We start from the raw sequence: 15,932 nt of genomic DNA, 5'->3' as shown, positions 1-15,932 counted from the left end.
CAGAACAACCTGTAAAAAGTCATGACAGGTTTCACAGTTGCAGCCGTGTTAGTCTGTATCCGCAAAAAGAACAAGAGTACTTGTGGCACCTTAGAGACTAACAAATTTATTAGAGCATAAGCTTTCGTGGGCTACTGCCCACTTCTTCAGATGCATAGATTTCCCTGTCTTGGCCAAAGACAGACAGGGAAATCAATCAGGTGATCCTGTAAATACGGGGGCTTTTGTAAAGAAGACCAGTGTCTCAACACCGCTCCATTGGGTTCCCTTTTCTTTACATATATATATATATATATATGTTCCACTCTATATGCATCCGAAGAAGTGGGCAGTAGCCCACAAAAGCTTATGCTCTAATAAATTTGTTAGTCTCTAAGGTGCCACAAGTACTCCTGTTCTTTTTTTGTAAAAAGTAAGTACGTTCAAACTTAGGTTCCTGACCCCAGCTCAGAGTTTTTGGCACTTAGAGGATGATTTGGCTCAGTAATTTCTGAGGGAGCAATGGCCACAATAGAAATTAATAACATAATAAATCTTTTTGAGGTGCTGGATATACAAAACCATCACCAAAATCATTCAGGTTATTTTTGGGTTGTTGGTTGGTTGGTTGGGTTGTGGTGTGTGAGCTTTTCCCCCACATCTCAAGTTGTTATTGTGTGATTGAAATGGTATTAGATGAGTCCAGTTCATCCTTTCAGGTAACATGCTAAAAATCATAGTCCACCTATATAGCAGATATTAAAAATGTTACCACAGTTTTCATAAGAGAAGTTTTTCCACTGCAGTCTGTGGCCAAAATTCTCCAGCCACCTTACATTGCTGTGCAGTGTGTTTTGGGTCAATGTTCTGTTTCCTTCTTTCGTAAGGTACTTGAAACTGCATTTCAGTAGCTTTCTTGTACATGTGGATTTTGCATCTGGACCTTTGAGTTGAAAGTCCCCATAGAAACATACCTGCTGCTATATTTTTAACACTTACTGTTTCCAGAAACAGGGACAAAAATGTAAAATTAAAAAATATTTTCTCCATTGAAAGAAATAATTCCAAACACATAGAACTGATTGACGGGAAAAAAACAAGAAAAAACATATTCCCCAATTTCCCCCCCTGAAAATCTGAGATATTCTAGTAAGCTTTTTGGCTGAATTAAAAATTAGGAAGAAATTTTGTGAAAATAGAATGCAATATTAATTAAGGTTTTCCCTAATGTAAAATTTGAAAAACGTCACCCAGCTCTACTCATGGAGAGCTCTCTCCTTAATTATGCCAGATCAAACCTAGATACAACTGAGGAGGGGGGAATAAGGCAAAAAAATATTTTATTGGGGTGCAAGCAAAACTGTTTTCCTTGGAATTGGGAATACCAGGGGCCAAATTGGCCTCGAGCACAAGTTAATAATACCTGAGAGTTGCTCTGTCATGCACTGGCTTGTAAAGGTCACCTAGGAGACATTCCACCAATGAGGATCATAGGTGCACAGGGAACTCTTGCTGTTGCCCCCAAAATACCTCTTCCTCAGGGCCGCACAAAGGTTTTTGGTGCCTGTGGCAAAATCTGACACTGAAGCCCCCATTTTACCAGATTTTCTCAGTTTACTAGTAGAACAGTGGTGTTTGTTTTATTTCCCCCCTAACTGATATTCATGCAAATTAAGGTTGGGCTACAAGAATCTAGCTGCGTTATTCTTCCTCTCAAACATCATTACTTGTATTAAATATTCTGCAGACCAAATTATGTTATCAATTTAATCTATACAGCCTCATTGTGTACAAATTCTGGTCTCAGTTACTCATTCATTGGTCTTTAAAATCTGCTCTGAGTTACACTAGTGTAATCTGGAATAACTTCATTGACTTCAATGAAGTTACTCTGGATTTAATTACTGGTGCTACAGAATGAAGAATTTGCCCTTTTGTCTTCAAATGATGTCTTTTCTCTGTTACTCCCAGGTAATCTCAGTAGACTTCTGTGGGAATACGGGGGCAACTGAGAGCATAAAGTGGCCTCCAGAATACCAGTGATGATACAAGAGAGGGAAATAAGTCATCCTGGTAACATTTTCCAAAAAGAACCTAAATGATTTAGGAGCCTAAGGGCTTGTCTACATGGTGGGGTAATGCACCTTACCAGGGTGTAATGTCTGAAGTGGACTAAAGTGTTACACATTAATTTGTCTGTGTAGACCTTGCTGTTGTGTACTAAAGGTTCCCTAGCATGTATTCATTAAAACCCATTAGGGAAGCCTCAGTGCGCGTGAGTGAGCTTTAGAAATTACACCCCCATAGTGTGCATTGCTGCTGTGTAGACAAGCCATTAGTTTCATCGACATTCCATGAGATGATGATGATATGTCTACACTTCGATCTGGGGGTGTGATTACCAACTTGAGGAAATGTACTCACTCTGGCTCTCGTTGAGCTATCATGATAAAGTGAAGCTGCAGTACGGTGTGTGGGGCTGGACACCTTGAGTATGTGCCAGTCTGAGACCATAGGCATGTACTTGAGGCGGCTGACTCTTCCTGCCATTTGCACTGCTGCTGCAGCTATGCTCTATTTTTAGAGCACTAGCTCAATCAGAGCAAGTGTGGGTATGTCTCTTCGAGCTGGGAATCATCCCCCACCCCAGCTTGAAGCGTAGACATATCCTTACTCTCCTGAGGATTAGAGTGATAAAGAAATTTGGGCGCTCTCTCTGGCCCAATGTTTCTTTCATTTTCCACAGTGAAACAGGTTCATCCTGGGTCCAGAGAGAGTGAGAGAGCAAGCAGAAGAATGAATTTGTAGCCTGTTGGTTAGAGCGCTCACCTGGGATGTGGAAGACTCACTTTCTCTGCTCTAATGACTTCTTAAAATTATTTATCAACAGTGGAACAGATTCAATAGGAGACCCTTTGGAAACCCCACATCAGAATATCCCATAGCCCAGTGGCTAGGGCTCTCACCTGGGAATGTCAGAGCCAAGTTCAGAATCGTAAATGCTTAGGGAACTTTTATTGCAAAAATTCAGGCACTGAAAGAGTTTAGGTGCAGCTGAGTGGCGGTTTTCTGAATTTCATGTTTTCTGAATCCCACTGGGGCCTGATTCTGGGATTTAGGCACCTAAAGTGTCAAACACCTAAGTCCTTTAGTGAATCTTGCTCTGGGTGCTGAAGTGCAAAAATGTGGAAATGAAAAAGAATTATACATTTAGTAAATTTACTCTGAAAATCACTGAAGACCAGTAAATACAGAATCCCATGCCTGTTTCACAGTCCCTCTTCAAAGTCAAACCAGACATTTACATCTCTATTTGTTTGGTGCTGGGTTTTCAGCATTGATTTCTTGTGATGTTTTAAGAAGGTTGTGCTGTAAAACCAAACTGTTTAAACATATGGAAATCAAAATACAAATCAATATATAGAAAGTAACTTTGATTATGTGCAAAAGAGATAGCACATAGGAAGAGAGAGACTACACTAGGTTTGGTGCTGTGTGATCTATTTATATCCACAGATGAGACAATAGAAAAAAGAATTATAAACATAGTTCATCTTGTGGGAATGGACGAGAACACTTATCCTTGTATAGAGAGGATGTTTTTGTCTGTGTGTGAAAGAGAAGTGGAGGAGGAGGAGTTTACATCACAACTTGTCTAACTTCTAATTAGAGAAGGAAGAAGGGGATTCTCTGTGTGTCTCTCTTTCACATGCCAACAAAAAAGGGCTCTGAGCAAGGATAGCTTTTCTCATCCATCCCAACAAGCTTAGTTATGCTTGTAGCTCATTTTTTTCCCTGTAATTTAATGATAATGTGCTCCACTAATTTCCTAGCAGGCAATGTTCCCATAATTTTCACTTGTGACCATGTGTATCACTACCCACAACATGCTTACTTCCCAAAAGCCTTGGGGACAGAATACCTGAGCCCATTTCAGTCTCTTATGGAAGAGCCCACCCTACCCAAGTTAATATAGGAGTATTAATACTAACAGATGAGCCAGATAAACTGAAATAATCAACCTTTCCTGCTTTCCCCCAAATCATTCTTAGATAATGACCCATCTAATAATCCAGATGTAAAGGTCAGGTGTTTGCTGCCTACAGAAGAGAAGTACAGCTATATATGCCATGAGGTTGAAATAAGTAAACAATACAATAGACCCCCTGTACTCAAGTCCCCATTTCAGAGTCACAATCTTATAACTACATTTTTTTCTAACCTCTATGTGGGTCAATAGCTCATGAAAGATAAATTATATTAGTACGCCAACAAAACATCTCCTTACAAATATTTTTAAATGTAACACATGCCAGGCATCTTAGCTGAGTATTCGCAATCAACTGAAAAAGAAAGGAAAAACAAAATCCCCACCCAATGTGATATTCCCTCATTCTCAGCCAATTTAAAACATACATTCCTCCATCAATACTCTCACCTCTTTTAATCTTGGCAAGTGTGCCATCCTTGCCATGTTTTGTAGTTTGCCCATTATGAAAGAATGTCATTTTCATCATAATGCTCTGATCAGTGAAATTAGTGTATAAATATAAAAAATTGGCATGGGGTAATACAGTATTATAATATTTTACCTACCTGAAATTCTTTCAACAATAACATTATTGCAGGACCTGAGATTTTAGCTTAGTAAAATCATGATGATACTTCAGAATTTAAGGGTGGCAATCCTAAATCAATCTAGACATATATATCCCATTTTGAGCTTTTCCTTTAATGGTTTAAGTACAGATGCAAAACTGCATCAATATCTCTAACATGGCGACTCATACACTTAAATGCTATACTTCAAGCTATGAAGTTGTAAAATTTTCTTCAAAAAAACCCCCTCTCAAATTAGCTAACTTGGAGCATAAAAGCACTACAGAATAATTCCTGGATAGTACTTAAAACCAACCAAAAAAAATTAAAACATTAGCTGCTATGTGTTAGTGCCTTTCCAGCTGTAAATAAAACAGTTATTGATTTTGTCTTCCTAGATATTTGTACTGGATTGATTGCTGTGAGTATCCTCACATTGGCCGTGTTGGTATGGATGGCACCAATCAAACTGTTGTCATAGAAACACAGAACTCCAGACCTATGGCTCTTACAATAGATTATGTCAACAGTAGACTCTACTGGGCTGATGAAAATCATATTGAGTTTGCTGACATGGATGGATTTCATAGACATAAAGGTTGGTCAAACAGGTGTAAAACATTCAATTTTTGACATTTCTTATTTTTAATTAAAGGTGTGTTATATTAATTGGGAAAAAACGTTTGTATTCTAAATGTGAAGAATATTGTGCATTGCAAGATGACAAAGCTACATATTTTGTTTTTTTGTAAGTATTTTAAGAAGCAGAATGAGAATTTGTTTGCATCATTAAACAGAATACTAAAGGACACTTCCTGATAAGAAAACAGTATTCTTCCCCCTTCTGTATTAACCAAATTTAGACAAGATCAAAGAGGTACATTTCTATTTCTGTATTTCTTCATTATTTCCTCTGTTTTTGCCAACACATATATTTTGCTAGACTACTCCTCATGAACACTGAATTTGTTGTAGATGTTGGCTGCCAACATGAATCCTGCAGGGCAAAATCCCTACTCCTGCCAATCTTCTGTATTTCTTCCAGGGCTTATAAAAGCCTCTTTGGCATTCTTTTAATACATGCAAATGTGCAGCAATTCATATCTGTGAAAAATGCCTTTTATCAAAAGAAAGCAAAAATTCTAAATAGGGACTGAGTTTTCTTAATAGTCCAAATACATTATTCAGTAGTAAGATTTTTTTTCTTGGTTGAATTAAGCAGTAGTTTTTTAATGTGTTTTATTTATTAGCATAGAAATGTTACCCTCAAAGCTGCTGTTGTCACAAATGGTTTGCTGCCTTTTGGTATACATAATTACATAGCCTCTAGGAAGAAAATTATTAAGGAGAGGCAGTATTTTTCCATTGTTAAAGATAACATTTAGTTTCTATAATAAAGCCTGATTCTGCCCGAACTTTACTCTAAAATCTTCAAACATGAAATACTGGCCTAAAAAAGTGATAGGTTAGCTCTAGAGCTCAGTATGACAGACTGAATGTGTCTATTAATAAAGTAATATTTAATAACAGAGAGTTGAGGGGTGAAAATAAGCTTTAACAAAACTCCACCCAGTCAGGTAAAACTACTTTCCTCAATGAGTAATGGATATGGACAATCAGAAAGTACTCTACTTGCCAGGCACAACTAGGAGTCACTGAACAACATTCTTTTGGATATAGGTTGTTAAGCTTTTGAGAGGCAGCTATCAAAGACGGTTGAATCCTCTAGTGGCCATGTGTCCGGCCTTGCCTTGGCAAAGCCTTAGAGAAAGCAATAAGTGTAAAACTCCGTTGTATGTATAGGTAACTGGGGAAACCTAGATGATGGGAGATGGCTCCTGGAAGTGGCTACCCTAGATGATGGGAGATGGGTTCAGATAGGCCATACCCAAAATGGGAAGTAGAGGGGAGGGAAAACTTAGAAGATTGCAAAGGGAGGGCTCTCTCTCTCCCCCTTGGAACAGTGTGGAGGTTAGAAGTCTGACACTAGGGTCAGAGCATAAAAGTACTTTTTGGAACATTCAAGCATTTCTTTCCTTTCTGTAACTTAAACTTAGATTGCCTTGTCTAGTTTATCTTATGTAAAGTGTAAATTTAGGTATGTTACGCAAACCATTTATTTTTCTCTTTTTATCCATTTTCTCTCTGTGTTTCTAAATCTGCGGTTGTGTGTGCGGAAAGTTCACCCCAACGAGAAAAGGCACCTGTTATCCTCGAAAGAGGGACAGCTGACAAAAGAGGTTTTGGAACATAACCCCTGCAGTTTTATCTTGGTTAATAAGGCACGGGCAAAAGGGGCCTGTGCTACATGACCAATGTTGCATAGGCTGTGGGGGTCAAAGACCCAAGGAGATGCCAGCAGGACCAAGGAAGAGATGAGAGTTGGTGGTGGGATCAAGTAACACTGAGAGTAGAAATTTTTTTTCCAAAATTAAAGAAAATAGAAGATTTTTGCACTCTGGTGAGCATGTCCATATTTAGGTTGTCCTAATTCAATGATCTCTTCATCTTTTTTTGTCACTTTATAGTGAAAAAAATGATAATGAGGAGAAAGATAAAACTTAGGAAATGAGATCAAGCACAGAGGGTCAAAGATTAGTTCATTAAATTCTTACTTTAAAATTTGTATTAACATTTTAAATAAAATTGTCAAGATAGCACACCATCTCTTATAGACTTTAAATGAGAAGCCAGATGATTGCTAGAGATGTTTGTTTTTATTTTAAAAAACGAATAAGTCTGTAGCTTAGTGGAGTTTTATAGCTCTTTATGAAGATAGGCCTCAAAGTGTAAATAAATCATGTGGGGTGCTTGTCAGTGATAATTAGAGTATTTCCATCAGAATTTAGGTTAATCATACTTGATACTTATAAATTAGGAGATATTTAAAAAGAGATGTTCACCAATGAACAAAAATCTTCTGGGTTTTGTTTGTTTGTTTGTTTGTTTGTTTTTGCAAGGTTCTGTCCTGAGAAAGGAAAGTGCAGAGAATAAAAATTAAGTTTAATGACTTTAGTTGAGGAGGGGAATGCCTCCTTGATCAATTGCCTATCCAGTCACTTCTAGCATGCTCCCCTGCTACTTCTGGCAGACCTTCCTAAAGGACACACCTCTTTATGACTACCTCACATCTCCAAGAGGTCTGAGAGATGGGCTGGAAATAAGATGGATCTTGGAAAGTCCATTGTTGAAGAGAGTATTAGATGCAGAACTGAGGGTTGCAAAGACGTGCAGAAGGGGAACATGGGCCAAACATAGCAAGGCCAGTAGAGAAGGGAAGTATGGGACTGAGAGCACTTCATCCTTCTAGCAGATGTCAAATGAATTGGTAGGTTTCACACTCACCAGTCCTCCCAACATGGCTAAATTGCCATGGTGGAAGGCTTACAGCACTGCTTTGGTGTGTTGAAGATAAAGCCTCCCCAAGCTTGTGGAAGGGAGTAAGTTGGCCTCCAAAGCACATGCATAGATTTGGGGGTATTGGTGTTATCCTACAAGCATCATAGAGTTTGTCTGAGAATCCAGAATTCCTAATACCTACAGAGGGGTTGGAAAGGATCAAGTGAGAGAGCTACCTAAGGTTTCTTGGGAGGTTATGAACCCTAGTGAACACTCACTCATATTCATGTTCTAAGGTCCACATGAGTTGAGTTCCCCATCTGTGGATCATAGGAGATCTGCAGAAAAGAGAGAGAGAGGAATATCCCTAAAGTGCTATCTGCAAAATTATTTTACTCTCACCATTCTCACTGAGCTTTTCCTGCAGAACTCAAGTCTCTAGGAAAGATTCCCCTTTCTTGAGTACCTTCCACATCTCTTGAGGATGTTGGAAAATGCATATAAGAAAGTTTTCTGAAACTAATGGGGGGTATGGCTTTTGGTGGACTATACTCTTATAACACTGAACAGTTAACTGTGATTTATACTTTTCTGTGTAAAGATCTAAGAACTCTAAGATCTGAGAACTTAAAACTGAATTTCTGCTAAACAAATTATGATTTTATAATTCAAGGGGTAGTGAGGTTTTGTAAATCCCTGATTTGTTTATTTTTCATTGGATACCCAAAGAGTTGGTGAATTTGTTCTTTTATTATTTTCCTTTAGCAACTTAATTTAAAAATTAGAAAATAGTTAATTTAATTTTAAAATTGGAAATTAGTAGAAAACTTTAATTCGGTAAATATTAATGTGTGTTTTCTAATTCCACTTTTATGAGACAAGATAGAAAAGTGGGGTCTTTTTTGTGGGGGTGGGAGGGTTCTCTCACACAGAGAAGGAATCCTCTAGTCTGGGATCTAGCTAGTGGATTAAATGGTGCCCACAGAGGTCAGAGAAGGAACCGAAACTGCTTTGGCACCCAGCCTGTTCCTTCTAAGTAAACTTTGGAACTGTTTTATCGCCATAGCACACAGTCTTTCAGCAGCTTTTCTCGTGGCCGACCCATGGGTTTTCACAACAATTCTCCCACATTATCACTTCTTCAGCCATTCCTATTCATTTCCTCTCTTTCTGATGGCAATCCAAATATAGAACTGTGCCATGGGATGTAGGGAAGGCAGCCTCTCTAGTGCTCAGGGCTGGATTAAGGAAAAGGCACTGTAGGTCTGTGACTAGGGCCCCAGCTCCTAGAATGACTAGATTCCACTAGAATCTAAGCTTTCATTTAAAAAGAAAAAAATGTGAGATTTTAGGCCTCATGGTTATGAATAAAAGCTTCTAAATGTGTACTATCATATACAATGTAGTAATAATTGCCTGAGTCTGCAGACAGCCTGAAACAACAGGTGTGAACTCACCCATGCCTTTCAGTGTTAATTTCAAAACTTGTTGTTGCATGGGGCCCTACCAGCACCACCTTAGCAGAAGATATTGTGTGCAGCAGACCCAGTCAGTGCAATACTGCGTGGACCTTCGCTGTCACCCCACATTGCCAGTGAAAGAAGAAAGACCTTTTCTTTACACCCTTGCTACTCCCAAGAGGAAGAGTGCTCCATACTGCTGCTGCCTCTTCCCCTCTGGGGTGGGAGGGTTCCCTCAGCATCACCATGGTGTGGGCTCAGGGCCACAGGCATACCCTGTGGTGTGATATTCTTAGAGCTCTGGCTTACTTTAATCCATCCCTGGCTGCTTTTGACTGACAGAATTTGAATCTTGTGAGCTTGGTCTTTAAGCCCAGTTTACTCTTCTTTTAAACTTCTAGCCATGGGTTGTAACAACTTTCCAACAGGTAAAACACTGTCATCTCTCTTGCAGATCTTAGAAACTGTCTAGGAGAGGGGAATCTCTGCTGCTTTCCTCTCCTGCAGAGTTCCTGATCTTTGCAGGTGAGAAATGTCAGTGACTGCCCCCTCTTGTGTACATTATGGTTGGTAGGAGAGAAGTTGTAGTGAGAATTTTGACACTCCACGTACGCTAGGGATCTTGGAGAGCTTAGGAGAACTTCATGTCAATGGAGGCAATACTAACTTTACACAGCTACTTAAAGTTTAATGGTTGATTATATAAGCTATATTAGAGTGTAGCAAATGTAAAGCTGTAGCACTCCCAAGTTTTATGCATATTAAATCATTGAGCATTCATTAGAGCATTAATCTGGCTAAGCACTAAGACAGTTTATTTATACCAGCTTTAAATATTTAGGAATTTAGCAAAGTAATCATTTGGGTTCCCGTTCCCTTGGCCACCTAGCTATGTCAAACAGGTCTTCCGAATCTTTAGGCCTAAAACTCTCTTATTTCTGAGCAGGGGATGAAATATTAAATTTAAAAGGTGTTCATAGTTTAGTTCCTGTAATTTCAAAACTGCTAATTATAGAAGCTTGTAATTACAGGAAGAAATATTCTGGGTTTGTTTTCATTACCTCAGTTTTACATCAGTATAATGCCAGCAATCCATTGAATTTCACTGGTGACTTTTACATCTATCAGAGTTCAAATTCTGGTCCTCTTGTCCCTGCTAAACTTAAGCACAAGCATTTGCAGATGAAAATCTTACTTTATGGGAAAAGTTAGGGAAGTATGAAAATAGGGTTTATAATGGCAACCCGGGCACAACCATAGTTACAAAATTGTAACAAATTCTTCCATAATATATTGTGTCTGTCTCTCTCTGCGTGTAAGAGCTATCTAGATCTATCAATCAATCAACCAATTATTATAGGGACAGCTAGTAAAGTGGCATATAGATGAAGTTGCCCAACGGGGAGGGGGGAAGAGATGGGGATAGGAACCAGGGTGGGAATAGATAAGAGCAAAGGGGGATGAGCAGTTACATACACAGAAGGAGAGGGAGATAGAAATCAGGGTAATGGCTGGATAGAAGCTGGGTGAGGGTGGTTGAGGGAGACAGGAGCAGGGTTGGATAGGAGAGAGGAGGGGACAGGAGCTGGGGAATGAGGCAAGATAGAAGAGAGAGAAAGAATAGCTTGGGGAACAAGGACAGAAGGATCCTGGGGCATGCTTATCTACAGATCCTGGACTTGAATCCAGGAGTTCTGAGTACCTATGTTCCTTGGCTGTCAGCAAATAGCAAAAACCAATTGACAAAGTATATGTCTCTTCTCCCTCACTGGTGTCTTGTCCACACAGAGGATAATAACTTGCTATTGCTATCAGTTGCTCCATTAGTTCTAGTGGTGGAGGTCAGTTCTGGGACTTAAACCCTACTAGTAACCTATGTTGGTGTCAGTATGATGCCTTATGAAGGATTTTGTTTTCTTTAAAATTTTTCTTTTTTAAACATCACACACAGACTACATTAAAAGAACAAAGTCAAGCATTCCAAAGTTAGGAAATGTTAGAATTAAGGTTGTCCCAACAACCTTATTTCCACCCCTTGGTACATATGTGTTAGGATAGTCTTTAATTACAGAATCATGAACTATTCTTTTCAGCAAGAACCTGCCGGCTTCATACAGGGCACAAGATATACTATACTCTAGAAGTGAATCAGGGTTGTATAATGAATAAGTCTGTTGTCTATAGGAACCTCTACCCTGTTTGTTGCAGGAGTGTAGTGAATGAGGCAGAGGATTACAGGAAAAGAAAGAGTGGTCTGTTTGTTAAGTAAGTTGAATGCCACCATGTATAACTGGATCATTGCCTCTGCCATGGAGTTCCTTTGTGATGCTAGACAAGTCACTTACACTAAAATGTTCACAGATGGTCAATAACTGCATGTTTCTCATTTTCTGGCTATCTAACATGAGACACCTGGTGCCAGATTGGAAGAAGTGCTGAGCACTCACAACTACAACTGAAGTCAGTAGTAACTGAGCTTTGAATATATAAAGTGCTATAAAAAGCCCAGTTAAATGTTTCAAGTTGTGTGCCAAAATCCAGTGGACACTTTTGACAGTTTTGGCCTTAACTTTCTGTGTTTAGTTCCCCACTTGTAAAATGAGGATAATAATACCTTGTAATGTCTCAAGGGTGTTGTGAAGATAACTTCATTAATGTTTATTAAGCAATCGGAAATGAATGCACAAAAGGAATTAGGTGCCCAAGTCCCAGTTTTAGGAGCTTAATTCCCAGTTTTGGGACCACTGCAATGCACAAAGCTTGGACTGAAGCCTGTAGGTGCCTAAACTCATTCAGTGCCTCTGGTTTTGCAGTAAAAGGTACCTGTGTTTCTACATCTGTGCTTGCACACTGCTGCCTCCTTCCCCACTCATCTCCCCCGCTAAGTCCCAGAGTGATTCACAAACCAGGTGAAGACAAGTTGCATGTGGGGCCTGACCTGATAGGAATAGTCTGAGCATGCTTACTGGATTGGGCCTCTCATGCGAATTCATACAGAACAGGCGAGAGAGAAACAACTTCTCTCATAACAGTACTCACTTGTGATGTGGGAGACCTCCAATTTAAGTCCTTCCTATACCTGAGGAGAGTAGGGATTTGAACAGTGCCAAAGGCCTATCATTAATTTATTCTTTTTTAGTGCAAGGTTTGGATGATGTGTGTTAAATAATGCCAGAGGAGAGACCACATATTGAATAAGGAGAATGAAAAGAAATACTGAATAACCCATTTACTCAATAAGGCAGGTTCCTATGGAAAAAGTAGAAAGAAAGAAATGTAGATCCGGAAATTACTTCAGGATGTCATCTAGTCCACCCTCCAACCCCCAACACAGAGGTAGGATTAGAGATACCTAGACCAGCCCTGACAGTTATTTGTCTAATCTGTATTTTAAAACCTCCAATGATGGGGATTCCACAACCTCCCTTATAGTTAGAAAGGTTTTAGCAATATAGAACCTAAATACCATATGGATAGATATAGATATATAGATATAGCATGGGATCATGTAACTATAGAATCTATCATAATGCATACACAAACAGGGTCTGGATAAAGTTATGTGTTCTAGCATTTCCTAACTTATGAGTGCTTGACTTTGAAACCTTAATGTTATTTTAGCATAGTTTCTTTAATTTTATATATACTCACTCACATATTTTCCATACAGTTAAACTAATTGAAATCTGCCGCATAGACTCTTTTTTAAAGTTATGTAGTAATTATACTAAATTGGTATTGGGTATCATATCCGTTATGATCAGATGCCTAGGTTAATAGTTTAGGTTACGCTTAATGGGGCTATTGTGGCTTCAGAATACTCAACCAACAATTACTCCTCCTCCCAAGCTAATTTGCATGCTGCAGTCTTATTACTTTAATTGAGTTACTGTCAAGGCTATATAAATGTGTCAAATGTTCAAACTGGTACATTACATGACCAACACTAGTCACTCTTAAAAGTTACATAGCTGTATGCTAACTAATTAAGGGCCAGATTCACCATTATATTCCAATTGGTTTCTGCTGATTCAGGCTATTTTGTTCTTCACTGGCACAGTACTTGAATATGGCCTTAAAAATTACTTTAAAAAAATAATATGAACTATCTTCAGTCCATTAAAGATAGCATTCTTTTGTACCATTTTCATGCATATTTTTTTTAATAATTCTAAAGCGAAACAAGAAATTCCCATATATACACATACTTATTTAGGAATCAAGGTTTCAGTTACTGGGATTAAACAATTTTTTATGCTCATTAAGCAGGATTTGGGTTTTTTATTTTTAAGATAAGATTTTAAATTTAGTAAAAGTAATATAGATTAATCTATAAAATATTTATCACTGAAAGTCTCTAGCCTTACAAAATCAACAATAAAACGTTCTACAACACTCTTATAAATAAAATGTAGTTGGACTACATCAATAAGTATTTTTTTTTCTTTTTATTATTACAATCTAGCCTTTCCCCAGTATACTTTACAGCCATACACATGGTTCATTAACATAAGTGAATGAAAATATCTATAAAAACAATTTACATTTAGTTACTTTAAATGAAATTATATATGATAATATTGAGGTTTGAAATTATCATTTTGGAAAATGAATCATCAAAAGGATTTGTTATTAAATGTCTCTTGTAGTACAAGAATTGCAGAGAAAGTCAGTGTTAGAGTTGCAGAAAGGAATATGCCATATAACAAACTGAATTCTCAAACTTTCTGTTATCAGTTTAAACTTGCTTTATGTAATAAAACCATAAATTTCACATTAACCTTATACACCAAAATACTGCTGTTTAGCAGAAACTACTCTCAAGCCATTGGTGGACATATTATTGATTTAAAATTCTACTAATTCTTTTAACAGCCATTTTTCAATATTTAAATTCCAGACAGTAATTAATTAGGATCAGACTTTATCTGTCTCTCTATTTCATCAGGGGCTTAGAAGTGTCTAGTACCAGCTCATTGTATAGGACCAATGTACGTGGAAAAGGAGGCTGCATCCCATAAGAGATATAATAAAAAAAATGCACTTCATGTATACAGTGGGTACTCTTGGTCCCTGGGTTAGTCAGCACCATGTTGCCACTTACGCTGGGCTATACTTTATTGACACAACCTAAATCTTAATAGCTACCCAAGAGGCACATATTTTACGGTATCAGCTGTCACTGACACTGCTGTAGTTAAGGGATTTTCACATTTCCCACTATATGGAATTATGCCTCAGCCTTCAGAACAGAAATAGGTGGAACTTTTTTACAAGATCATGCCTAAGCATGTGTTTTGTTTTATTTTGAACAATTCTGTTTAAATTCCATGATATTTAATGTTATTAAATTATGTAAAATAGACACCAAAATGTTATATGGTTTTAGATAGCTTTTGCACTTATATAAATCCCCAAATAGCAAGAGATGAAAAGTTTGCAAATTTATATTACATAATATGTAGCTAAAGAGTAAATATTGGAAAGATGGGGTTATTAATAGAAAGGAGGTGAGGGGAAACCTACTTCACCTTACCATTAATTTTTCATAATAGTTTTAAATAGGCATATACACTGCATGTATGGATTACAATATGTAAATTTAACATGTAGATAAAAATTGATACACATTTGAGAGTGAAGTTCATCAGGTTCTGTGATCTGTACAGTTCAGAAAAGAATCCAAAGCTTTAAATGTGTATTCATATTTTGACCCAACTTCTGAACAAACACAAGAGTCCTCCTATCCAGGCCTGTGTAATCGTTCCTCCCTCTTCAGTGTAGATTCATGCAAACCTACTTCCTTTCTCTCCTCCCAGTCTGCCCGCTATGGTTTGATCTCTCTTTCTGTTCAGTCATTTAGCCACCCTTTGCTTTCCCTCCTAGTTTGTTCAGCCCTTCTTACTGCATGCTCCACTCTGCCCACACCTTTCTTTCTTTCTTTCTTTCTTTCTTTCTTTCTTTCTTTCGCTTTTCCTCAAGTGCCATTCCCCTTGCGGCATCTAGCTTTCATCCAATATTTCCGCTTTCTTGTGTAATCTGGTGCACATTGCAGTCCAGAGCATATTTCTTCTCACATTGTATGAGAATGTATTGTTTAACTATAGTTTCAGGACCCAACAGAGAAGCAGAGATGGTTGTGTAGGTCTGTAAGGAGATAAGGGTGGCTTATAAGAAGGGGAGAATTGCATGGCCATAGCTGGCAGAGAGGGAAGCTGGAAGCCACTCAATCAGAGATAGAAGTGGAGTTTGTAGTGGGGAATTGGGTCACAAGAATCTGAGTTAAAGTCTCTCTGGACTTGTCTACCCTTAAAACGCTACAGCAGCACAGCCGCATTGCTGTAGGACATCAGTGTAGACATTACCTACTTTGATTGGAGGGATTCCCCAGACAGCACTGGTAATGCACCTCCCCAAGAGGCAATAGCTAGCTTGATGGAAGAATTCTACCACCAACCTAGCTCTGTCTACACAAGGACTTATGCTGCTCAGGGGTGTGGATTTTTCACACCGAGTGATGTAGTTAAACCTAATTTTCTAGTGTAGACCAGACCT

General features: G+C 38.3%; 1 protein-coding gene across 1 annotated transcript in view; it reads left to right on the top strand.

The window, feature by feature from the left end:
* LRP1B (LDL receptor related protein 1B) overlaps window positions 1-15,932 on the top strand; it is a 1,021,752-nt gene that overhangs the window by 822,193 nt on the left and 183,627 nt on the right. The window contains exon 60 of the mRNA XM_034786032.1: window positions 4,977-5,176. Within this exon, the coding sequence (XP_034641923.1) occupies window positions 4,977-5,176 (200 nt within the window). The remainder of the gene's footprint in view (window positions 1-4,976; window positions 5,177-15,932) is intronic.

Source organism: Trachemys scripta, chromosome 11 (genome assembly GCF_013100865.1).
Source record: "Trachemys scripta elegans isolate TJP31775 chromosome 11, CAS_Tse_1.0, whole genome shotgun sequence".
Lineage (NCBI taxonomy): Eukaryota > Metazoa > Chordata > Testudines > Emydidae > Trachemys > Trachemys scripta.
Note: the sequence above shows the minus strand (reverse complement) of the source record. Positions and strands in the feature narration are given on the sequence as shown.